General features: G+C 41.2%; 1 protein-coding gene and 1 long non-coding RNA gene across 2 annotated transcripts; both read right to left on the bottom strand.

The window, feature by feature from the left end:
* Positions 1 to 1,505: 1,505 nt before the first annotated feature.
* Positions 1,506 to 9,162, bottom strand: LOC115573662 (uncharacterized). The gene is made up of 2 exons (XR_003982321.1): positions 8,882 to 9,162; positions 1,506 to 5,044 (listed from the first exon to the last, which is right to left on the bottom strand). It is a non-coding gene; the product is annotated as an uncharacterized LOC115573662 (long non-coding RNA).
* Positions 9,163 to 13,922: 4,760 nt separating this feature from the next.
* Positions 13,923 to 24,881, bottom strand: smpdl3a (sphingomyelin phosphodiesterase acid like 3A). Its single transcript, XM_030405978.1, has 8 exons — positions 24,654 to 24,881; positions 23,214 to 23,427; positions 19,745 to 19,889; positions 19,231 to 19,327; positions 18,397 to 18,560; positions 18,114 to 18,294; positions 17,221 to 17,345; positions 13,923 to 16,309 (listed from the first exon to the last, which is right to left on the bottom strand). The coding sequence occupies exons 1-8, from the start codon at positions 24,742 to 24,744 to the stop codon at positions 16,001 to 16,003; spliced, it is 1,326 nt and encodes a 441-aa protein (XP_030261838.1). The 5' UTR covers positions 24,745 to 24,881; the 3' UTR covers positions 13,923 to 16,000.
* Between the last annotated feature and the right edge of the window lie 1,541 nt (positions 24,882 to 26,422).

Raw genomic sequence — 26,422 nt, 5'->3', positions numbered from 1 at the left:
ACTGAATAAACAAGAGGAAAATAAGGTCCTCAGAAAACTGTTTGAGGCTAGAGAGGTGGCAGGGTCCGCCACATATATCAATGTAAAACATTACGAAACTGTGTTGTCCTTTAAGATCAGTTTGTTTTTCAGTTTATTCACAGAAAGTTTGTCTAGGTATAAAAAAATAAGCATTCATTGAAGATCTTTCTCTTCTACATTGGCCCCTCAGGGCTTCCATAGAACTAGCACTTAAGTTCCCTTAGCTAACTCACCTCCTGCAGCCCACCATGATCACAGCATGAACAATAATAAATGGTATGGATCCTACATCAGAAATGATTAAAAAAAAAAGTGATTCATAACATGCCTGGTGGACCAAATCAATTTTTTGATTTGGCCAACTTGGGCCATAATCCGTAGGCGGTAAACTGTAAATTAAAGCATCTGTCAGGAGAGTCAGGTGAAGTTTTGTAGTCCAGAAAACATTAGTGGAGCTTCACAGCAAAACAGTGTTGCAGAATAAGAAGTCATTAGATCCCAAATTGATTTGAAAAGACGTCCTTTTCTCATTTTTTTTTTGTTGTACTTACTGAATTTCAAGTCTGAGGATGAATTCACATTTATCTTATCTTATCTTGTCATATCTTAGGAATCAAATATCATGGCACATTAACCAAATACCTCGATATCGGTACTGCAGCAATATTTTGGGGATGACAAATGGTAACAGAACATGAGTACAATGAGATTCTTTTTACAATGAATCATCATTAATGTGGAAATAATGACTAAGCAGGAAAAAGGCCAGTATTAGAACAAGTAGATCAGTCTGATAATGCAGAAAAAATGACATCACTCTGCTGTGATGCAGCCTGTAAAACCAGGAAATATCATGATATAACAATACAATCGCAGACTGCTAATCTTATTTTATCTTAACACTGTATAAAAGAAGGGTAATGTAGGATATTTTGTCCTCCTCTCATGCGCTCCCCTTTACCCTCAGTATTCCTTCCACCTCCTCTGTTTGTTTGTCTGACTGTGCTGATTCAGTGAAGGTAACCGAGCTGCGTCTGAAGCTCAGCCGTGAGCGGCGACACAGTCGACCTCAGAGGAGATAAGTGGGCTGATACAAAAGAAATTAATTCAGCATGTTTAAGTGCAGCTGTCTGGTGACCAGCGAGCAGGTGCCACTCCCTCCTCCACCCCTCCACCACCCCTCCACCCCTCCTCTCTAAGTGCATCTATTCATCCACACGCCCCTCCACTACGGCTACGCTTCATCCGCTCTCTAATAAATCCCTGCAGAATCTGTGTCCTGTTTCGCTGATTGAATCTCGCTCTAATTGAGTATAAATTCTGAGTGACGGTGGACAGAAAATGTCAACCCCTTCACGTTTATCCCTCCTCCAATTCTTTTGTCACTTCATCCCTCCTTCTCCATCAAGACGGGCAAGAGCAGCACCCGTCTGGAGCCCCCAGCAGACATCAGAGGAGGGAAGTAACAGAGTAGTACTTGAATAGATTTTTCAGGTATCTGTACTTTAATTGCGTACACACTTATGACTTTTCCTCGCTATAGCTGAACACAAATATCTGTACTTTCTCCACCTCACATATGTGAGGTGACGTATAACAAGCTCATTACTTCAGTTTGATGCATTTGAGGGGAATCATGGATTATCTTTACCCTTCCCAACATCACAAGACTTTCACTATCAGTGCACTAAAAAAAAAAGACATAAAAGACGTAAGAAGACGGAAACAGACAGAGTAGGAGACTGGAATGGGGAGAAAAGTTGAACAACCACCACTTTTGTCCACAGGAACACCGGGCTCGTCCACCTACTCCGCCCCACATCTCTAAAGTCAAATAAATAATTCAGACCAAATCACGGATGACTCTTAGAATGTGTTTTTAAGTTACTCAGAGTGTGTCAGGCTGTAAGAAGAAGGAACTCATTTCTCCACCGAGCACATCTGCGGCTGAATGAATCACAAAAGAAACGTCCTCCCACTCACAACAACACAGATCCAAGCACATATTTTCATATTCATGCTCATATTTTCTTTCTTCACACTAATTCAAACACACACACACACACACACACACACACACACACAAACCATCCTGTCTTTTTGAATACATCTACATCCCTTTATTTTTTGATAACAAAATCAGTAATGATCTGTGTTACAGCTTCTGTCTAAAGACCACAGTTATGATAATATCCTGGCAGTTGGGGGTGGGGTGAGGGGCAAATCCTGAATGGGGGGGGAGAGATCCAACAGGGTCCCTGGGGGCAGCTGGAGACGTTGCATTAATGCCCCTCAGCTCTGACAAGCCAGTGTGTTGGAGGGAATTAAATAAATTGCGGACATGCATTGGAAATTACCTCCGGTCTTCAATGGCACAGCTGTCTTTTTTGATTTTAGGCTCCGAGGGCTGAACGGCTGATTGAAAAAAATGACAACCGGATATAAAAAGGTAGGAAGGACGTCCTGTGGATTCAGGGAGTCTGAGACTCTGGTCTCAGCCCTGGTTTTCCCCCAAAGGTCTCACAAATGTTTTTTTTTTTTTACATTCATTCTTGGCATGTTACTGCAATTCCTGCACTGGTACTCAGCTCCATTAGACACATTTACACTCACTTCATTTGGTCTGCCCATCTAGAGCTAATGCAGCAGGCCTGCAATAAATCCTCCCTTCACGAAGGTCAGAATGTTGCTGAAAGTGTTTTGAGTCAATTTGTATGATCGTTTTGGAGCATTATTCTAAGAGGCGTTGCTGTCACATGCCTAATGTAAACCGGGTGGACAAAATAACAGAAACAGGTGCCATTTTAACCTCCCTGAAACAGTCCAAACAACGGTTGAACATTAAATCCTTTCCTGAGGGCAGGGCTGTCGTGTTAGACTGTGTTTGCTAATGAAGTGTGCATGAGTGTGTATTTCAGTCAGCAACCCTTTCAATCAAAGAATAATTACATCATATACAAGTCAGTAATATCCATAATTAATATTCAAAACACGACTGACTGTAATTGCTTCATAGAGCTCGGATGTAAGGAGTCAGTCTTTGTTTTTAAACTGCCGACTGCTTAATTACATTTCATCTCTCAATCAGTTATTTCATATATTTCATCGCGTTGACGGGGAGGCAGTTGACATCTGATGAAGTACCACACAGCTGTGAGCAACGGTTTGTACAAGAGGGAACATTTTCAACCTGTTTCTGGAAAACAAATGAACTACAAACCAACACCACAGCTTATCATTTCAGGTCTTAAGGTTCTGGGTGGCCACGTGATGGCCTGATTGAAAAGATGAACTGACCCGCCACGCACGCGTTTGACAGGCAAACACTCCTGCACATAGAAAGAATACATTGGAAAGAAACAAAGAACAGCTGGAACATGCAGACACCAAAGGAAGAACTCAAATCTGAACCAGTGATGGTCAGTCTGGATACAGAGCACTGATGCACCGTGACGCCCTCTGCTGGTCGCTGGCTTAAATACACTTATCAAAAATCTAGACAGTGGCAAAATGATGTTGACATGATGTGATTTTGTAATTTTGTATGCTTGTATTTATAAAGAGCCTGAAATTGTTTGCCAAATTGTTTCTTCTTCGCACAGAGATATATAATTCTTTACTCATGACCCAGCAGAAAGAACAAAAAACAAACAAACAAAAAAAACAAATCAGTAATCTATCATCTATCAAAGCACACAGTCGACAACAACAGATAAATAGGACACCATACTCAGGAAGATGTTTGCAAAAAGAAATGAGCTCCATTTACAAATGATACCAGAATTAACAAAAACTCTGGGAGTCTGGAGGCCTGGCCAAAATGAACAGAAGGATGGTGGAATCTGGGCCAGCCACGCAGAGAGCTGCAGGACCCAGAGCTCCCCAAACTAACAAAAATGACATAAATTTAAGTGAAAAAAACAGGAAGGACTACCAGACCTCTATACTCAACAGAGAACAAAACACCAGCTGAGGACAAGGACAGAAGTTTAACAGGGTCAGAGATTATTTGTCTGGAGAAGAGAGCTCCTCCTCCCTCGACCTCTCCTAAATATTGAAGGAGGAGGAGAGAGGAGAAGACGACACAGAGGGGGGAGCCTGGGACATACTAGTAGATCGTATCACTAGCAGAATAATATTCAGATTGTTTACTTAAATAATTCACTGCAATAAAAGTCCTGCATTCCAAACCATACTTAAAGAAAAGTGTTATCAGCAAAATGTGACTAAAAAAGCACTCATTCTGCAGTTTTCAGGTGACTTTAACACATAATATATTATTGAATATTTATCACTTAAAAAATATTCATTGGTTGAGTCTTAAAAGTCTTTTCAACAAAATGTTTTCAAAGATTTCGGCCAGTATAGGTTGGGTTTGGACTTGTTTCAACAGAAAACAGTGTGTGGGAGTACAATAATACCAATACTAAGAAACATGTCACATTATTCTAGAACACTAATAAAACTAGCTGACCTCAATTAAAAACAAGTTGAAATTAACTCACAGCAGTGGATAAGAAGATAAGACGTCGAGCACTTAATAATGGACACAAATGACTCTATATTACTGCACAGAAAAATGTTGTGGGGCAGAAAGTTCAATATTTCTGTTTGAAATGTTGAAGTAGGAGAGAATGTAAATGCTCAAATATAGTACAAGTTAAGCGAAACATTAAAAGCACAAGGAATCATTATTTTATAGCCAACAGAATGTCTTGTGTGATGTACCAACAGCAAGACGTGAGTTAAAGCACATGCTGCACGTGGAAAAGTGGTATTATTCTTTGTATTTCTCTACGCAGAAGAAAAACAGCATGTTGTCTTGTACTAATTGCCATATATGAACATTTCTGTCCATAGCCTTGACATTATTCTTCATGGGCAGTCTCTCTTCAACCTTCCGAGCCACGGCGTCAGCATAGGAAGCGTCCTCGACTCCAAACCTCATCAGCAGCCAACACGACTGGAGGAACAGCAGATGGCGGCATTGATTCAGTTGATAAACCAGCCTGTCAAACTTCACCTGTGGATTTCAGCACAGGACACAGTATGTGGTGAAAAAGGATTTCATTGATTTTTGCATACTGTGTCATATTATTGTATTTGGCACCTGTGTTGCTTTTAACACATTGCCTCATTTTCTTCTAACACAGACCACAATTTGAAATGTTTTTAATGTTAAAAAGAAAAGTGGCAAAAATATGAGAAACAACTTTCTGGTAGGTGTTCATAAGACAGAGCGAGGCGACACTGGGCAAACTGTAGAGAGACAAAGAAGTAAAATGGAAGCTCCATCTTTAATTACATTTTTAATGTTTAATCTTTTATCTCTTACAGGTTCTCCATGAATAACCTCTTCTCTGGCTGAGATGACTATAAAACCTTGTTGGTAGAGCTTTGTATCAAGGTCCTTGTAATAAGCATTAGTTAACAGGTACATTATAAGTAAATATAAACCCCTTTACATTCCTATAAGATGTTTTCTTAAAATGATGTGTAAGTGATAATAACAGCACCATAAACACATTTATCATGAGACTATAAGACACATATGAGCCCTTAGAAGTAAACTGTTAACAGTTTATTGACTACTTAAGAACTTTGATAAAAGCTTGAAGAGTTTCTTAAGAATACTTTATTATAAATTAATTTTCTTTTACTAAGCAGTTTTGGTGCTTTTTTAAATTAATACAGACTTTATCATTCATTTACTTACAGTTGACTAATCTTCATGGAGCTACTGGATATAAAGCAAGAAATACACGCTTATGTTAACACTTAAGCAGCGCATAATAAAGCAATAATTTACCCTAATAAGAGATTGTTCTCGCTTTAGATCTGGTTGCTGCAAAAATGCTGGTTAACTGTTAATAAATACAGAGATAACTGTTACTGGACGAATCATAAAGTAAGCTTTAACCCTTAAAAAAGCAACAACAAGTTTAGTAAAGTCTTAACAATGACGTCATAAGTACATTAGTAGGAATTTATAATAATTTATAAACATATAAACAAGTTTTGCAAGTTTATGGTAAATACTTAAATAATTAAGCTGTTATTAACACTTATACTGTCGTATTATAATGTTGATTATAAAGACTTATTTCCTGCTAACTAAATGGTTGCATAACTTTTGTGTTCGCTGGGAAAACAATGATGGGAAAAAAAACTTTCAACGTGGATTTTCCATGAGACGGGGGCTTAATAGGTGAGGGAAAAGGGTTGGGAAAGACGGAGAATCTCTGCGAAACCTTCCCCGTGCACCTCCACCGCGCCCCCGATGCAGTTGTTTCTCCCCTGGGGGTCGGACCACGGGGTCAGTACAGTGTTGATCAGGTGGAATAAAAAGGGTTGTAACCCCCAAAGTGATCAAAGACCCTGGCTGACATGCCACACCCCGCTACCCCTCTCTTCCTGTACAAACCTCTCCGAGGGCAAACTCACTGACCCTGCAAGCAGAGCGGGCAGGGGCGGAGGGGAGGTGGAGGTGGAGGGAGGGGATGGAGGGGGGCCGGGAGATCCCGTGTGAGTCTACGATAGAGGGATGGGTGGATGGACTGAGGAAAGAACAGAGAGATTAAGTTTTAACAGTCAGTTTATCCTCCTGGATTCCCCTCAGAGAACGATTGCTTGTCGGATGTCTTTGCAATACGGCCATTCAGTTAGTCAGTCTCTGACTCATGACTACACAGTAGTAATTACTACATTACTATGCTACTACAGTACTTAGTATTAATGAGTAGGACCACGCCCATTTTCAAGCTCAACCTTTATTTCTGTCTCAGCTACACACCTGTACAGTTTTGTGACTGTCGTTTCATCCTTGTTGGATGGTAGTGAGGACATGGAGTAATTTGATGATGTAAGACAGACCTTAGATCTGTCTTTGTGCGTGTATTCGGGCTACCTCTGTCTGTTATAGAGGACTGTATTGTCTGACTAAGTTGACACGTAAACGTATGTACCAACACATGTTTTTTGTTTGTTTGTGTGTGTGTGTCTGTGTGTTATATATGTTTTATTGTACTGTTATTTCTGGGTGTTGTATGCTGTTTAATTTCTACTTGGCAATTCAAAAGGGCAAGATTTGTGTAAATGCTGATCACACTGAAAACTCAATAAAAAAGCATTTATGTTATATTGTCCACAACAAACAGGTAGACGGATGGGCAGACTGACGGTCGGGAGGGCAGAGACAGGGTGAGAACAATACCAGCTATTCTAGGGTGATCAGGAATGGCTGGAACTGGGTTACAGCGACGTGCAACTTAAAAGGAATGTAGGCCAGTGCCGTAAAAGCGGGGGGGGGGGGACAATGGCCCCTTTCCAACTTCCTTCCCTCCTAATTTCAGCCCCTCTGCCTGAACCACACCCATTTTCAAACTCTGCCTTCATTTAGATCTCAGCTACACACGTGTGAAGTTTCCTGACTGTATCTTACACGGTTGTGTCACTGTTGCATTTATAAAATTGGTCAACAGACAAAAAATTGGAAACACCTGTGGAAGTTTCTGCTACAAAACACGTAGACACACACACACACACAAAGACTCTGAAAAAATATCACCAGCCGACGCTACGTTTCGTGATATTGTGATAAATCTCTCAGTTCGGTAGATCAGGGAATGAGTAGGATGAGCAGAGGATCATCAGCATCATGCAGAAGGAGACAGATCTGACTTGGGAGAGCAGAATTGGAGAACATAAAGAATCCAGTACCTTATAAAAAATACATATCCGTCAGTCTTTCCTTCATCAAGAGATTTCATTGAAAACCAATCGCTGATCAAATTTCTCCGATGCTTTTTCAGATCTGTTTGCGATTAACCTCTCCAGCCGTCGTTTCAGAGCAGCCCTTCACCCACGCAAAGACAAATTCCACAACACTTTTTTTTAATGGCTGCCATCTTTTGTGTCCATTCACAAATTCATCACTACCACCAATAATCAGAGCTTTGTGTTCTTATACAATAGAGTTACTCCAGTGGGAAACGTACAACTCCCGTTTCTGGGTGAAATTTTAATTGGAAGCGGCGACTCAACCGTGCAGCCGGGATGTGAGTGGCTGGCTTCCGGCCAACTCATTCATACTGACACACACACACACACACACACACACACACACACACACACACACACTGACTCACAACCAGTTTTTCCTTCCTAGACAGCAGCTCTCTAGAAAGGCCTGTTAAGTAAGACATGTTTCTTTAAGTTTTGTTGAGCTTGACATAGTTTAGATTAAACATGTACGTTTGTTTTGATCTTCTGAGTTTTGTCAAAGTTGAAACTGTGGCTGCATTCATCCAGAGTGCGTTACACTTTGCCTTTCAATTACCCATTTAATCACAGAGACGGTGACAACCTGCAGGATCAATTTTGGGGACTCAGTGTCTTAGATTAAGAGGAGCTAGGAATCAAACTGCTGTCACAGCCGCCCTGAACTTCACACGTTTAGAAAAACATCCTATGTTTTCATCATATGTCAAAATATTAATATTATAGATAAACTGTCTTACAATGGCCACAGATGTCAGGAATTTAAGAATACAAGGAAAAGATATTATACAAGATGGTGGTACTAATGCCCAGATGTTGTCACTTGATGCAAATATACACAATTTCTTTGATTGAATGATTGAGATCATTTACTAGAAATATATTTTAAAAATTATAATTACATATACTGTATGCATAAATGTGTCATACAATAATGTCTGCTCAGCGTCACCTGGAGACAACATGTGTTGAAAACACAATAAATCCCGAGAGCATAATTCCATTGTGGTTCTAAGGGTGTCGGTGTATGTTTGACTGATAACGTCACACATAAATGAAAATTCAGTCATTATCTACTCACCCTCATGCTTATTGCAAGAATAGTCCAAAAAAAAAATGTCTGGATTTTCACAGCAAACCAAACAACCGGGGGGAAAAAAAACACAAAATGGCTCCATACAGCTCGAAAAGGTTTATTCCACATCTCCAGAAGCCTGCAGGTCCCAAACTGATTTGAAAAAGAAGTTATTTACACCCTCCACACCTGGCTGTGCTCGTTCGCCCACTTGAGATGGGGTGTGCGCTAACAATTTGGGATCTCAAGGCTTCCAGAGACTTGGATTACATCGGACGAGCTGTTTGAAGCCATGTTGTGTTCTTTTTTTCAGCTGTTTTTTTTTTTTTTTTTTTTTTTTTAAAACAAGTCCTCATCTAATTCAGTCGTTGCACTGGTGATTGTAGTTAATGACTAGACTTTCTTTTTTGGGTGAACTGTTCCTTTAACCTATACCCAGGCAATGCATGAATAATTTAAATGAACAATGTGGTGATTTAGGACCTGATACAGCTGAAAGAATTCTATACTGTGGTTATATTTAGGTCCTACATTTAGCTGCACCTCAGCCTGCTCTTTAAGGCAGACTTAAAGTTTCCTAAATGTGACTGGTGAACGTTGCGCTTTGATCACCCTACACATTGTAAGCTTGTTGTGCACCCAAGGCCACTGCCAGCGTTTTGTGCCCAAAAAATACAAAACAAAACAAATAAGCACTACGTTGACACAGGGCCTGAGTTTATCATAAATTGTATCTTTATTCTGGAGTTAAAAATATTCTTGGGTGATTCTTTGGGACTGTTGAAAGATGCACAGTATTTTTCATTTCTTTATTTACAGAAGGCACTTTTTGTAATCTAGTCGTGCTCTCCTGCTTTTTTCAAATTGGCATTTTTTGGTTGGATGCTGGTCCAACCCGACACAGCCCCCATCAGAGAGTGAAATAATGGGCTCTGTGGAGTCTGATTGGCTGTTGGAGGAACTGCCTATGTGGGGCCATACAAGAGCGATCTGGGCTACAAGAGGCTTAGAGCAAACTCTAGACTGGACCCCCACTAGTGTACACACACACACACACACACACACACACACACACACACGCACACACACGCACACACACACACACACACACACACACACACACACACACAGACTCAGATTGCTTGTGGCTGTCTCCACTCGGTGATGAAGGAGTCCATTCATGCCCGCTGACAAATTACTACTGAAGCATGAGACTAAAGAGACCCCCCACCCCTCTGTCTGTGTGTCTCTCTCTCCATTATAGACTGTGTGAGACTTGGGAGTGAGAGAATATCACACGGGAGACACACCGGAGTTATGAAAGGAGCTCTATGTTAAACGGAACAATGGAAATGGTCTTTTAGTTCATGTAAAAACTGCAAAGTAACAGTAAAGTTTCACTATAAATAATGGTGCTGTCTTAATTTGTGTCACATATTTCAAAGAATTGACTTAAAAGAGGTAAATTAAATAGACTGGTGTGAAGAAAAACATAATAAAATGCTTTTTCGGGGGGTAATTTCTATCTTTTTCAGTGTCAGAGGTTGATTTGTTGGATTTAGGACGCAAAACATTCATTCTAAAATAACAAAAACACGACAATTCTTAATTTCAGGCGATCATACACTGAAAACGTGATTATGAATATCATATTTCATTTCTGCCGATGGATTACCCCAAATCCTACACACTGAACCTTTAATAGTAACGCTCATGAGTAAACAGAATCAGTCTAAAAGTTCATATGGTGACGTGGAGAGGAAGGGGGGGGATTGCTCAATGCGAAATGGACAGGAAGTTAGCTAAAATAACAACAGCGCTTTCAGCAGCTTTAAAGAAAACTGAGATAATATTCCTGGATCCGTCCCTTTATCTGGAGCTGCACCAAAAGTTTACAGGGTCTATTCTGGGCTGAGACCCATCCTCCATCCAAGTTTCAAGAAAACCTGTTCAGTAGTTTTAGTGTAATCCTGCTGACAAACCAACCAACCAACCAACCAACCAACCAACCAAAAGACACAGGTAAAACCATAATCTCTTTGGTAAATATTTCAGTCTCTAGCACTTGCCTTCTAATTTCAATATACAAAGAAGACAGATTAAAGCATTTTCCTCGCCTTGCTAGACATTATAATGAGATCAGCTGCACAGCGATTAGCAGGCCATGCTCACACATGATGCGGGCTGGTGAGGGGAGTGTGAGTTTTAGATGCAAGAAGGCGACAGTGAGGTGTGGCCTTCAAGAACAAATCAGCAAAATCAGCAACCCGTTGCACTTGGAGCTAACTTGATATGAAACCGTAAATGTGGCACAAAACTGCGTTTGTAGGAAAACCTTAGTAAGAATGGCCACTCAGCAACAAACTGCTAATCACTTTGAGTCCGATCCAGACAAAACAAGGGGCTGTTTTACACAAAAGGATTAGCCATGTTCCACAAGGAGGGGGTCACCTGCGGTCACAGGCCACAGCTAAACCTGCGTCTGAGGGGAAGAGATGTATAAAACTGGTTGTGTCGTCATTATGCAACACCACCTCCCCCCCAAGACCTTGAGTCTAGGTTTCTAAATCGTAGTAAAATCCAGTGCAAGGTTTCATGTGGGCCCCTGAAAGGCATAAATCTGGCTACAATGCACTGTGTCATATATATATATATATATATATATATATATGTATATATATATACATATATATATGCACACAAGGAGGGACGACTAGGCGAGAAGGTTGGCAAGCAAGAGACCACTGTTCACGATGGTGTTTCAATGTTTGTCAGCTGGGTATCTTTAACAAGAGATCACAGCGTCTTCAACATTCCCAGACTTAAAAAAAAGACCACAACAAAGTCACAATATTAAATTGAAAACGGAACCTAATACCGTGTCTCAACTGCATGTGATGCAAACGTTAGCGTCAAAATCTTCAATGTCATTTTTTCCTATTGGAGTTTTCCAACCAGCACTGTGCAGGCGACCTCTGTCTTCCAATTCAAATTTAGCTTTAGATTTACCTGAAACATGTTTCTTTTACCTGCACACCACCTATTAAAGCTTACTGGATCTTTAACATTGGACAAAAGGTATGTACAGCCATCTAATTGGCAATGGTTCAGGAGAGGTCCGAATTAGATACTTAGATCTGTTAGGCTGAGGAAAGACTACAAGACACGACATGAACTCAAACGTTTACTCATCAAATAGATTTATTGGAAAACAGTGAGACGTTTCATGGATATTCCACCTGAGTGGGATCTAGTCACTAGATGCCACCAGACATCAGCAGTGAAGAGCTGAAGTCTGACTCTGAAACAACTGCAGGAATGAAACAAAGGAGACCACTGGCTGTTAAAAGAGAGGGACAGTGTTTAAAACTCGAAGATGTTAAAGGGGATTAGGTGAGCTGGAGGCTTGAAGGGTAATAGCGCGCACACACACACACACACCACAGAGCAGAGATTCCAGCTCTCCAGGAGAGGGCAGTTGGATGGCTGTACTGTCCTGACAGTAATCCTCAGATTAACTGGTTGTGGGGCTCCACCAGTCAGCCAACAGTCAGCCAGACAGACAGAGAGCCAGCCAGTCAGACAGTCATTAGAAAGACAGACAGTCTACCAGCCAGCCGACCAGCTTATAATCACGTTCAAAAAGGTTTTTCAGCCACTGGATCGCCTCTCTGACCCTTCAGTGGCTGTCTCTTTAGATTTTCTTTTGTTTTTCTTCCTGTTTTCACATTGACATAAGTGTAAGTGTAAAAAGAAATGTGTGTTATTAATCTGAATCTGCACAACAACTTAGTAAAGTAAATCAAATAAACTTTGGTGTACTAATTATATAACAGAAAATAGAACTACTAAAAAAAAAAGGCTCAGAAGAGGTTTACACCACCACCTTTAAAAAAAAAAAAACGACATGATTTTAGTCACTACTGAGATACCATGTATAAAATTGCTTGAATTTTGAATGGAGTTTGGTGGAAAAGTAACTGGCTTTTGCTTGAAAGTTGAAACAGTCTAATAGTGGAGCCGACCGGCAGCTCGGGGGTTAACGGTGATCTCAGAGATGGATTCAGAGGAGCTCTACTGCCGTTACCGCGGCGATGAAGTCCTCTCCATCGCCATGCTCACCAGCAACTCTGTCGCCACGGTGACGTTCTGTTAGGCACCAAGTGGAGGGAGGCTCGTCGGGAATAATAATGGCCAACGGGGGCACATGAGGGGAAAGATTTAACAAACACACACACACACAAAGTAGAGATTTACTGATCGGGGCGCTTAAGGGGACTCTCTCCCTTTTCTCTGATGTTTTTATCACTATAAACATTTAGTGACATGTTGAAATAAATTATCATCACTGTCAACAGTTTTTTTTCTTGTTCCCAAACTTTTTGGCTTGTGACCCCTTCAAATAAGTTGCTTTTCACATGTTGCATATGTTCAAGTAACTCACTCTCTGATTCAAGTATGTTTCCCTTCAAGTTTGGTTGATTTGAGTGACTTCCTTAAGTCTGAAGAGATAAAATGATCCAGCAGTTCAGTAAAGATGAGGAACAGGTCTACAGATAAACTACATCTTTTCTACTTGGTTGTGTTTTAATACCTCATGTCCTCTAAGATTTACCCTGCAGCCCCTTGTGTGGGAACCGCTGTTTTCAGAGCCCCAAATTAATTTAAGCATAACACAACAAGTCCAACATTTGGCTCATTTCCGTTGCAGCCCAACTCTTGGTGATTTGGTCCGGTGCATTTTTACATCAAAAAGCCACCGGCGGAGCTTTAGGAGGGCTGTAATCAACATTTGTGGAGGGAGGCAAAGGGGACAAAAGAGCTGGGAGGGCGGAGAGGGCGAGGAGGGGAGAGGAGAGGGGCAAATGCTTGAGGTGGTGGCTGAGGAACAAGAGGAGTTTCTGGAAAGTTTGAACAGGAGGAGAATGAAATCGAGGGGGCTGATGGAGGGAGGGCGTGAAATTGAAGTGAGGGGGTCAGATGAGGTTCGTCATTGTTCCTTTGCCCCCCCCCCCCCCCCCCGCAGAGACAAACCAGCCTGCACAAGTTTCAACCGCGGCTTATAAGTCAGCAACCTTTATTGAGTAGAAAAATAAGCGATGTGTAACATGATCGTGCTCTCCACTCATACTTCATCCTAATATAACAGCACACAGTATTATTCGTAACAAAGAACGGTCAGTTTTCATTCTTTCACACTGTACACAGGCTGAATGTTGCTCCTGTTCATTCAACTACACACATTTTATACTTGGAGTTTTGTACATAAAAAGGTGTAACCTGTAACAAATGACCTGAATACAAAGGTGGCTCCGAAACTACAGGGAGCTACACAACAGCTAGCTGCTGCTCGCTATACTCTTTCCTGTAGCTATCTGGTTTTAGCGACTAGCTGCCATTAGTAAGCAGCTAATTCTGTAGAAGAGAAAAACTTGACGTCATTCTACAAATTTAATTGTATACCTATTTTTAAATAGGTGTAAAAATATGTCCTTTCTTGAAATTTTGCTGGTTCATTTTGTTGATTTATTAGACTAAGTAGCAGACTAGGTTCCTCATACATCTTCCAGCTGATATTACAGGAGCTTTCAGACTGTTGCCTGCTGGTTCAAAGTGTTGTTACGAGACGGGATGGGCCGGGGCTAGCTGGTTAGCATGCTTTCTTTAGTAGACATCTCTGCAACACTGTGCAAAGGCTTCTTGGATGATGTAGCAAAACACAGCACAGCATAGCATAGCAACACTGTTATTCATATTCTGTTGCTAACGTACATTTTTTTGGACGTCCCTTTCACAAACATGTTTCAACGATGTGATTCACTCTAAATATTGGAAACAGTGAACATTTACATGAACAGCATCGGAAACTCAAAGACCAAGCATACTTAAAAAACTCATTAAAATGAAAAAAAAAAGCCGCCTCCCTGTTTTGTGTAAATCATCAAATAAAAATCATTATTCAAATATCTGTAGATCAGTATCAGTATTTTTTCCTCTTCCTGTTAAAAAAACTTGAACTCTGGTGCGGTCACACGAATGTATCCAATTACATGTAACGTTAGGGCGTTATATCATTGTTTCAATGTTTGTCTGTGTTTATATGCTTCTGTGCGTTTCTGTTAATGTCAGCCTGCCAGGGAATGCAAATGAAAGCTGTACTTTAATGGCTAAATCTGTCACATTTAAATGATGGACCCATGTGCTCCTGTAAATTAATGTACACTGACACTCCTTGAATAAAATATACATAAACGTAGTCAACCCTGCTGAACATACTAAACAACATTTGATCACTGGACTGTGGCTAGCAGAGGAATTTCAATATGAAAAGGTAAAAATAAACATTTCTTTATTCACCCTCCTGATCTAACAACATGGAGGTTTGGGTGGAAGTCAACGGTCAGTTCTCCATTGCGCTGTTGTTCCACCAATCAAATCCGAAGGATCTGATTTGAATCCTTCTCGTAACTGAACCCCGCTCACATACCTCGCTTCAGAAATACGTCACATTGCAGAAGATGAAGACGCTCGTGCTGCCTGTGACTGACTGTGACTCACACACTGCTCAGTATTCAGCATAGGTACACACCATCCGCTGAAGCGCTGGTCAACATTTGGCAGCAATTAGATCGTTCTGGGGATTAGGTGTAATCCATTAGTGCGAGAAGGGATAAACTTGGTGACGAAGTGAGGAGCTTCTACTCTTTAATTTTAGACAAAATACTACACCTTACTTGTTGATAAAGGCTACCACGCCTTAATGAGATCCCTCGTGAAGTCTGCACCACCCTCAAAACCGACTGACAGACCAGTTAGAGACTAATTTAATATGCTTTGAGACGACAGCATAATCATGACTGATGTTTTCTCTCTAATTAAAAAAAAAAATCTCACTAGATCTACTGTGAAATTGTGAAACTTTTGATGCTAGAAAGAATTATCTTAAACGAAGATGCTGCTTGTAGAAAAAAATCACAACAGTTGGATTCATTTTTAAGAGCAGCAGAATCAGTGCATAGTTATTCCCTTTTCATTATTCAAGCAGAGTAAAAAAAATAAAAAATAATTAAAGCAACACCTGAGACAAATCCCTCTAGAATCCTTCATTTTGGCTCCACCTTCACGCTACCACTCTCCCTTCTTCATCATACACTTGGAGTAGGACAGCTGGTCCAGGTAGAGCACGGAGCACACCTGGTTGACCTTACAGTCTCCGTCACAGACGATGCTGCTGTTGTAGCCCACCGTGAAGTGGCTGAAGTACTTGTCGAAGGCTTTGGTCTGCGGCAGCCTGAAGCTCAGGCCCAGCTGGAGCAGGCTTTGTGGCCGCAGGTCAGTCAGTCCAAAAGCCTTGGTCATGATATATTCAAGCCTCCAGTCGGATCTTTGTTTCTCGTTGGCTTCCGTCAGATTCAAATAGTACTGCCAGATGTCCTTCAGAGAGGGAGAAAAGCACAGAGAGAGAGCGGGGGGGGGGGGAAGAGAGAAAAACGTCTTTGAGCCTTTTTTTTTGAATGCCAGAAGCTGTTTTTGTGCGCTGATTGACACCGTGATTAATCATCCAGAGGAACTTCTTTCTTTGTTCTTTGATCAGCCAGATAAAAGTGGGGAGAGTAGGACATTTTTAGTCCGACCTGAATTTGTCAGCGTCTTCGCAGAGCTCACCCAGATCTCGTCTCTATAAAAAAACTTATTCTGGGTTTCTTTGTGCAACAGAAATCAGAACTCTCACTCGAGGCTCTACCAAAGAGCAGGTCCGCATCCAATAATAAAGCTTCGCGCTGTCTAACCTGCCAGACCAAATTAAACCTCCAGAATTCAGTTTGCCAGGTATGATTCCAAGATAACAGCCTCTGCTTTCTGTTGTATTCGTTTACTTTATGTGAGACAGCCGTGGAAGAGATGCATGCAAGTTTAAAAAAAGGTAACACATTAAAAATGTACGATCTATTGTCTGAAAGTTTTAAAAATCCACTATGTGGCGATGGAGACAAAGGAGATGAAGAAGGAGCGTTGAAGGACAGTACAGGGACAAGAAAGAGGAAGAAGAGAATGACAAGAAGAAGAAGAGGAGGACGACGGAGAAGAGGAAGAAGAGAGAGAAGACAGAGAAGGAGATGACGAAAAGGAAAAAAGATGGAGAAAAAGACAAAGAAGAAAGAGATGAAGAAGATGAAGAGGACGGAGGAGAAGACGGAGAAAGAGAAAGAGGCAAAGAAGAAAGAGATGAAAAAGAAGATGGAGAAGGAAAAAAAGAAGAGGAAAAAGAAGCAGAAGAAGAAGAAGAAGACGAGGAAGAAGACGAAGAAGACATTGAGCCTGTTGTGCAGCACGGAGCTTGTTACCTGCAGGGTGTAGTCCTCGGCGTTGTATAAGTACATGCGGAGAGCTGGGTTGTTGGAGTACGGCTCCAACACGTGTTTGATTGGTGTAACAGCCGGCGACACGAACAGAGAATTCACCGGTTTACCTGCAGAACAACAGAGCCAAATATAAACATGATGTCACTCAGTCGCACAAATAAGACTGGATGCTTCTTACAATTTCTTAAAACTGCAACTGTACTGCACATCAGGAAAAATAAATAATCTGCACTTGATTAGTTAGGCTAGTTTCTAGTCGATTCATTAACAAATGATTAGGATGTTCAGTGCTTTGAATAAAATCTGAATGTTTTTCTTAAACAGGAAGAAGTCTGCATAAGATGATTGTCAAAAATATACTTGAGTTCTGAGTTTTGAGGCAGACTTCTGACATTAAAGTTTAAACTCTAACTTAAAAGCTCACAATTCTGAGAAAAAGTCAGAATCCTAACTTATCTGCTAAATATGCATTCTATTACATCACACATTTCTTAATATTTAACAAAATAAATATATGTCTATATTTTATATTTTTTAACAGAAAGTAAAACATGACTGACTTTAAACACAGAACTCAAATACATTTATCACATTTGGCCCTCATCCTCTTCCGTAGATGTCAAAGATTTGTCTTTTAAACTTTCTTTTTAGGATGTTAATCCGTCTTATTTTCTGTGGTCCTCTGCACTCTTGCAGATTTGCGCTCATACACAGATTAAAGTTTTCAGAACAAGGACAAAAGCAGTAAGTGAAAGGCAGCCTCTGATCAATCTATCTACTGTTGGAAGCGCTGTGTCCTATCTGAACCTGCCATTTTTTAAATCAGCTTCAATTATCACACATATTTGTCCCTAACATGTTTTTATATTTTTCACCTTGTTGGTCCAGCAGCACCATGATGCTGTCGCGGTGGGTGTGGCCGTAGAAATGTCCGGCAATGACGTGACTGTACTTCCTGCAGATGGCGACCAGCCTCTCGTTGTGGCTTCGTCTTATCGCAGTGGTGTTTCTGACAAAGGGCAGGTACCCCACCGGGACATGAGCTATGATGTACACCTGGATCAAGAGGTGAGCCACATTAAAAGGTATGAGTATTCAATTCATGATAATATCCTGACTGTGAGGCGGGTCAAAGGTTCAGGAAGGTTCATCTCAGACCTTCTCCTGGCTCTGAGCAGCTTTCTCCAGAGTCTTCTCCAGCCACTCGTACTGTCCTGCAGGGTCGGTCATGTTACATGTCACTTTATCAGGGCCGTAGTAGAGGATGGTGTTGAGACTGATCACCCGCAAACCAGGCTTCACCCGCTGGGAATAGAAACCACCTGCAGGATGAGAAAGAAAACACAACATGGCGATTATCTGATGCAGAGAAGAACAGAACGTTAGCATCACATCCTACAGCTTTATAAGAACTATATAAGAATATCACATCCACACTAAATGTTACATATTGAATGCTGAACACGCTCACACTAGCATGCCAAGAGGCTAAATGTGACATGCCAATTAACATTTAGATTAGACAACTGGCAGAAAAATGAATAACCAATAATTTTGAGAATGATTTAATTGTCTAAGTCATTTCTCAAGAAAAAATACCAAATACCCACTAATGCACTACAGAATCTTAAATGTGACAATTTGCCAATTTTCCCTTTCATTAATTTATTTGAATATCTTTGATATAACATGATAAAGACATAATTTCCGAATTACAACTTTTTTTTTTCCAATTATCACATTAGATCTTATAATAATATAATAATAACAATAAAATAATTATCATGGTCAGATGCAGAGAGGATTGTAGCGGTAAGGAAAGGTATGTCCAGCGTTGACCAATGTTGTATTTTAATGCCAATAAAATGTGTATTTGTCGAATAATAAGTCCAAATATTATGTCTGAAAGATTGATATGAAACTGCTGTCAGTGTCATAAGATAACAACTTGAATACAATATTAAAAGAATGGCGAGAGGCTGCCACACTCACCTTGTGAGAGTGTGAGCAGAGCGTCAGGCTCCAACCAGAGCTTCCACAGCTGGGCAGCAGCCTTGTAGATGGCGTTGGTGGAGGTCGGCATCTGGTCCTGAGACGAGCGGTGCAGAAAGCTACATGTTACTGTTACATGACAACATGAAATCCAGTCTTTCCACTTTCATGACAGTAGGAGTCATTGTTGTACCAGATGCTGATTTGTTGCAAATCCAACATCTATACAATCCTCCCTCAAACAATTCACACACAGAAAAAAACAAGGAACCATACAGTTATGGCGGCAGAGACCAATAAGTTCCTACATCTATTGGTCGTGCATCTTGGCAGCTTATATCTACGACCAGATGGAAGCGCTGAACTCACTGTGCAAAGGTCGACTTAGTTCTTTGTGTCTCAAAATTTCACTCAACCACCTAAATGAGTCAAACTGATTTGTTGTGTGTCAATAAATAAACACTTTTGAATCTTTGCCCTGTTTACATCGTCTTTTCTCCATAAGCAAAGCTACCTGCGGCCAGTAGTCGTGGTTTCCCAGGGCGGGGTAGACCGTCATGTTGGGGAAGTACTGTCTGATGGTCTGCGTCATGTTACTGATCACCTGGATCACCATGTCTGTGGTGAGCTCGTCTGGGGGGACGTGAGGCGGACTGTCACTGTTAGAGAGGGAAAATAAGAACAAGTATCTCTAAACCAGGTCAAATAATCCACAGAGACGCTAAACACCATGTCTGGAGCTGAACCAGTTTGAAGGCAACTTTCACCCTCAGCACTTATCTCAATTGTGTGCACACAGTTTTTCCCGCGTGATGAGAGACCATCACCGACCTCTCAGGTGGGCTGACTTGGTGTATTACCCCGAATCCAAGTTGCTGAGTGAGTGCAGTGAAACTGTTGGCTGATTACAACCTGTCCGACTGTCAGACTGCTCCAGTTTCTTTCCCTGTTAGACTTGTTTCGGGCGTGCAGCTGGTTCTCCAGTTTCACAGCACCTAACTAAGTTGGTTCAGTTTTATTACAACTGAGAGAAATCACTGCCAAAATTCTCAAAGTAACACCCAACTTGTCAGAAATAAAAAGTTGTGTTTTAAGGAGTAGAAAGCATTAGACATTGAGCAAACTACAGCAAACTAGTGCCATTATTTTTAGTTGCTGATTATTCTGTTGACAATTTTCTGGACTAATCAATCAGTTGTCAATAAAATCAGAGGACGCTGAAATATGCAGGTTAGTGTTTCCTGAAGGCAAAATGTTTTCTCTTGTCCACAACCCAAAGATGTTAGTTGATGTTCAGAGAGGAGAAAAGAAACCAGAAAATATTCACATTTAAGAAGCTGGAATCAGAAGAAATTCCTCAAATTCATTCATCTTGTCACAGTAGAAGACCACAGAAAACAAAACAAATGACTTTTAATGTGAAGTAACTGCGGCAAGTGATCCGTTACTACTCAGCACCACTGGTAAGAATTGGAAAAAAAAACCCCAATTTCTCAACACGACTGTATTTGCTGTCCCTCACATGACCGCTGTTGACTGTCTTGGCTCAGCAGAGCTGGACTTTACCGCACAGCGCAGCTGAAATAACAGGAATTCCACTGTACAATGGATTTCCTCTTTAAGTAAAAAGGCAAACTCATGCCACAAAGTCCTTTAACAATAGAACAGAGCAGAAAAATCTGCCCGCAAAGAAACTTAAATCCTGAAAAGGGACTCCCTGTGGTGGAGGATTACGTTGCAAGGCCTTCTCTTAACCATGTTTAATAAGCCTATGAATTCCTGGATTTAGCTGATTAGCTCCTGATTAATAGAGAGCTGTACGGAGGAGCTGATGCCTACAGCCTTTCCTGTGTCGTTATCGCAGTGAGCGAAACGTTAGCTTCCAGTGCCCTCACAGAATACAGAGCGGGTCTTTAAGCTACTTGTCATGGTGAGTGGATAACTCCTACACGTCTTTTGAGGCCTGGAGTGGTGCTTCAGTGCTCCAGTGGGTGTTAGGACTTTATTCACTGCTTTTAAGTACATTGTGCACTGTCAAGTCCTGCAGACGCATGCTGGGGCAGGATACTGATTTATTGTTACATCATGATCCGGTGTAAGTGTTGTCATTTCCTGGTTTTAAAGGCTGCGGCACAGTGAAGTGATGTAACTCTTAACTTAACGGACTGTTCTGCTTGTTCCGATACTCGTCTTGACCAGCTTAGTCATTATAACCACACTACTGATGACATGTCGCAATATTGACATCCTCATAATAGGTCAAAAATGTCATTCATAAAGTGTTTTTGAGCCGATTTCAAAATAGATATCAAGATATGGATAACACGGGTTGCAATAGCATCTTATGGCCGCATCACCCAGCCCTGTCGCTTAGTCACGTGAGCAGCTGAGTGCTAAAACATGCAGAGGACTGAGAGAATCAACTAATCGTTATTCGCAATCGTTGTTTTCATATCAGACCGGACCAGACAGCTCAGGAGGAAGTGGCACTTCTGCTCGCTGACACAAATATAAACACACACAGGACTGTACTTCGGACAGGAACCCTCCATGACAACTGAGGGTTCGGTTTATGCTGACTTGGGTTAAACATGTTTCCTCTTATAGGGCAACTCCACCAATTTTACACATTAAAGTGGGCTTACACGTCTTGGGGAGTAATACTGCACAAGTGAAAATAAGTAGCGTTTTTGTGGCTCCAGAGGAAGCTGCAAAGAAATTTTCTCCACTGATGTCACTCTGAGTTGCACTGTGGGTAACGCCAGGTTTTTCCAAAAGCGGTCCATTGGTCAAGCATGATCAATCTAAAAACAAATGATCAAAATCGATACAGCAGAACCAGAGAAATCTTTATTCTTCACATTCTTCTTCCTTTTCAAAACCTGGCGCCTACACTACCCACAATGCAACTTTCACAATGAGTGAAGTTGTCCTGTTGTCCGAGTCTGGGCTGACACATTAAAAAAGTCGCCTCCTTTTTAAGCTTTGCATTACCATAACGATGGACAATGGATAAAAACTGACACTGCAGAACCAATGATATCCTCAAAACCTGGTTCCTCCATCCCACAATGCAACTTGACCACCATCACCAACCACCTGGAAATTCAGGTGTGTTCACTAAGGTCACTATTTTCGTGCTCTGAACCAACAGATTTTGACTAACAGACTGAACACAGCTCCCTCTGGAGACACTTAGGGCTTTACAAAAGTTTTTTCACCACACCTGGAAACAATCTGTCTCGGTCCTCCTTAACGCACACTGTTGGTGTGTAAGCTACATCGCTAACTAGCTGCAGCTCATGTCTTTTAAAGTGGTGCACTTGCCCTTTTCAGCAGTGGCCTGTTTAAAACTCTGCAAATGTCAAGTTTGTGCTGATAACCAAGATGAGAGCTGCTTTTTGTGAGCCTGTATATAAGCAGAGCAGTGGTTTGAGCTATAGAATATTTTGTTTTAGTTTGTATGGCTAGCATGCTAACATCAAAACAAGCTACAGCTGAGGCTGATGGGAATGTCATTATTTGTGCAGGTGTTTGGGAAAAAAACAAAATGTTGGAAAAATTGAAATTTGAAATTTTGTCTGAGGCAGTTGAATGATCATCTGTATCTTTCTTCTCTGTTTTTAGCCTGGCTAATAAATACATATATAAATACATAAATAAGCATGGCACAATCCCTTGAGGAAGTTCGGACTTAATCAAAACTACTTCTTCAACTTTAAAGTGGTTTGGTTCTTGCTTGGAAATACAGAAAAGACACCGAAGTCCACACAGCACACGACGGCTGCAAGAACAGGATATGAAACAACTGTAAAGCCACAGAAGTGGTTTCTATGAGCTGATCCTATTCATGCCATTATTAAGTTACTCAGGGTTCACTTCCAGTTTTTCATCAAAGCTGCAGGACAAAACCTTTAGAGACAAATTGTTTAGGAAGATGAAGAAAAAAAGCTGGAAATCATAACCCTGATCAGAGCACCGACCCGGTCCATATGATGAAGTCCTCTGGCTGTGTGAGCGGCGCCATGTGAGCGAACGCTGACTGGATGAGGCGGTAAGGAGAGTCACACAGGAAGTCCCCGAACATGCCGGCATGGGGTGCAGGGACTCCTTTGGAGGAGAAGCACACCTTGGTGGGGTCCGGGGCCAGGTGATAGGTGGGGTCCAGGTGGAGGTCTGTGATGTGCCAGAACCTGCCTGGATGGACCGAGGGACAGTTAATAAGAAGATAAAATACAGGTTTAGGGAGAGGGAAGAAAGAGATGAGATGAAAAAACAAAATTGTGACTAAAGATCTGTTGAGTACTGTACATGTCCAGAAGGAGAGGTGTGAAATGTGACAAAATGATTTTGTAATGTGCGTTTTAGGATGCAAATGTCTTTATTTACAAAGGGCAAGTGTTTTTGACTAATTTCTTCCTTTGCATTTAGTTTATCTTTAGGCTTGTAATGTATGCTAGGGCTGATGTGTTCCCCTTTTTGGCCTGGGTGGAGAGATTACACATCCTCTTATTGTTCAACTTAGTTTTTTTATCCCACAGTACAGTCTTGTTTTTCAATGTCTATTTTTAATATACATATATACAATATACGTCTTATTTTATGCTAGCCTATACAACAAACTCCAATCAGTAGCCCCAATAAATGACACCTGGGAGTGCACGATTCTCTGAGGACTTTTGTGCCTGAACTCCTTCTGAAAGTCTGTCAATTCATAAGTTTTTGCTCATCTGTAAACAAAATGTAATGTTAACAGCAGAACTGAGCACATGATATAAATCCAGAATGTGTCAGGGTTAATTTGGCAACAGTTAGATCAACTTGGCAGGTCTATATTTAAGAAAATATCCACTTTTATAAGTCAATCTCAAAACGTTGATATTCAGTTTTGGTGTAGTTCCTCATAATATTCAAATCTTATTTTGTGCTAGGTCATGCAATAAACTCCAAGCTTGTGTTGCAATTAGGAAATAACTAACAAATGTTATAAAAAAACATCGGTAGCCCCTTCAACTGACACCTTGGATAGTGTGATTTTGAGGCGTTTTTTTTTGTTTTGTTTTTTTTGCCAAACTCCGTTTAGAAATCTGTCACTTTATTAGTTGTTAATGGTCTGCAAACAAAATGTAACTTTCACAGCAAAATTGAACACTTCATGTACATTCAAAATGTCTTGAGGTCAATTCGGCAATGATTTCACACAACTATCTGCACAGGTCTTTAAGAAAATATCCACTTTTATAGCTGAACCTCACATTGTTCATCACGCCAAGCGAAGCCCAGCAGACACCTCGAACGTATGGACTCAGCCTCTATGTTCAAGCCTGCGTGGTTGCGTTAATGGTGACACAGCAATGTAGCAATAAACTGCTCGATTGACACCGGAGTGGTCATCACCGAGAGCCACCGGGGTTTCCACTCACCTGTACCCGACAGGTAGCTGCTTCCAGTCGGTCTCGCCGCGATCGGAGCCGCGCCGATCAGCAGCAGCACGAAGCACAACAGGTACATCATGATCAGTGTGTAAAAACCCGACACAACGGTGTTTCACACTGCCTACATATTACCTAACGAACACTAACGTCAGGTCGTTCTCCTCTGGACTAAACAGGAAGTACGATGTGAGATGATCACGTGACTCTGTGTGTTGTAGCTCGGGAGGAGGAACTTGTAAAAATGAAAACAGTCTGCAGAAAGTCTGCATGGTGTCAGCTGAGACATGAAGGGTATCAAGTCACAGCCTGGAGGCCAATGAAGAAATATATTTATACTTAAAGGTTACACATCAAGACGTTACAGTAACACTTTATAATAACCATCATTAACACAGCCACTTACACTTTAATTATCAGTAAATTAACTGTAAATAAGCAACAAATGCTTTATAAATCAATAATAACCAACTGCTTGTAGTAGAGATGCAACTGATGTGAAGAATAACTTGTAAATGGTTAATAAATACAGTGGAGTTTATCAATACACAATATTTGAATGGCTATTCTAAAATAAAATGCACTATTGTGGCATTAACATTTAATACAATCTAAACTTAGCTCCACCTCCACCAGCAAAAACTGTAAAATACTCCTTATACATTGTTATGATAATCTAAATATTTCTCTTTGGAGTACTTTTTCTTGAATGGAGTGTTTTTTAGGGTGTGATGTTGCTACCTTTACTTAAAGGTCCCATGTTTTTCATCAATTTCACACAGCTGTCAGAGGTCCAACAACACTGTATTGGAAATGTATTGCCTCAAACCCATCTGTGGTCCTAAATTTCAGCTGTTTAAAAGTCGCTCAAGTGAGCTCGATTGAGAGGAGGCTGTTTCTGTGCCTGCACCTTTAAATGCTAATGAGCTCCATCTGTCAAGGCCTGCCTTGCCTGCTACCAGTGTTGCCCACTTGGCGATTGTCGCTTTATTTAGCAAGTATTTCAGACCCCTCTAGCGACTCTTTTTCAAAAAAGCGACTAACGACATATTTTGCGACTTTTTCTGGTGTTATTGGGGACTGTTGGAGACTCTGACGTAAAAGTGCGTATCATCCTTGATATTCTGAATGAGCAGCAGGTGCTGCCGTGGGCCAAAGCACTCACAGGCAGCCCAGTCCTCGCGCAGCAGTCCCTCCCAGCTGCACTCAGAGCTGGACGAGATGTTCACCCCTCCAAGGCAGGGGTATGCGCCTCTGGCTGAGCTGATGTAAATGTAAAAATGTTTCTGTCTGAAATAACTCACTGCACTAATAAGTTTATTTGTAGTTCTAACCATAATCAGGGTGTTTTTTGTACTCCCTTATTGTCGCTCCCACGACGTTATTCCTCTCCCCTACAGCACATTACAAATGCACATGGCCAGTTATGCAAATTGGGCGATGACGTCATTTGGCGACTTCTAGCAACTTTTAGGATGGCCAATAGTGACATTCCTTACTGAGGAGTTGGCAACAGTGCCTGCTACACGCCTCTCTCAGGGAGAGGATGCCGCTTACGTTAGCGTTAGCATGCGCTAATGTTTACGGTGGATGTATCACTATGGCTCGCTGAGATGCTGTTGTTGAACCATACCAGTTTGACCCAGAATCGGACCCAGAAGGAGAGGCTCCTGAAGAAGTACAAACTCTGCGGCTGCAGCAGGACGTTTCTGAATGGGAAGTGTGTCTGAATATGTTACTATGTTTGTTCATATGTGTTA

This window comes from Sparus aurata, chromosome 22, assembly GCF_900880675.1.
Source record: "Sparus aurata chromosome 22, fSpaAur1.1, whole genome shotgun sequence".
NCBI lineage: Eukaryota > Metazoa > Chordata > Actinopteri > Spariformes > Sparidae > Sparus > Sparus aurata.
The sequence above is the reverse complement of the archived record's forward strand: the minus strand, read 5'-3'. Positions and strand labels throughout refer to the sequence as shown.

What these genes read in the sequence shown, in the direction of transcription:
- smpdl3a (XM_030405978.1), bottom strand. Translation starts at nt 24,744, where the DNA reads ATGATGTACCTGTTGTGCTTCGTGCTGCTGCTGATCGGCGCGGCTCCG. An exon ending in CAGCTACCTGTCGGGTACAG is followed by an intron (nt 23,428 to 24,653) that starts GTGAGTGGAAAC and finishes CGGTCCATCCAG; the next exon opens with GCAGGTTCTGGCACATCACA. An exon ending in CCGAGGACTACACCCTGCAG is followed by an intron (nt 16,310 to 17,220) that starts GTAACAAGCTCC and finishes CCCTCTCTGAAG; the next exon opens with GACATCTGGCAGTACTATTT.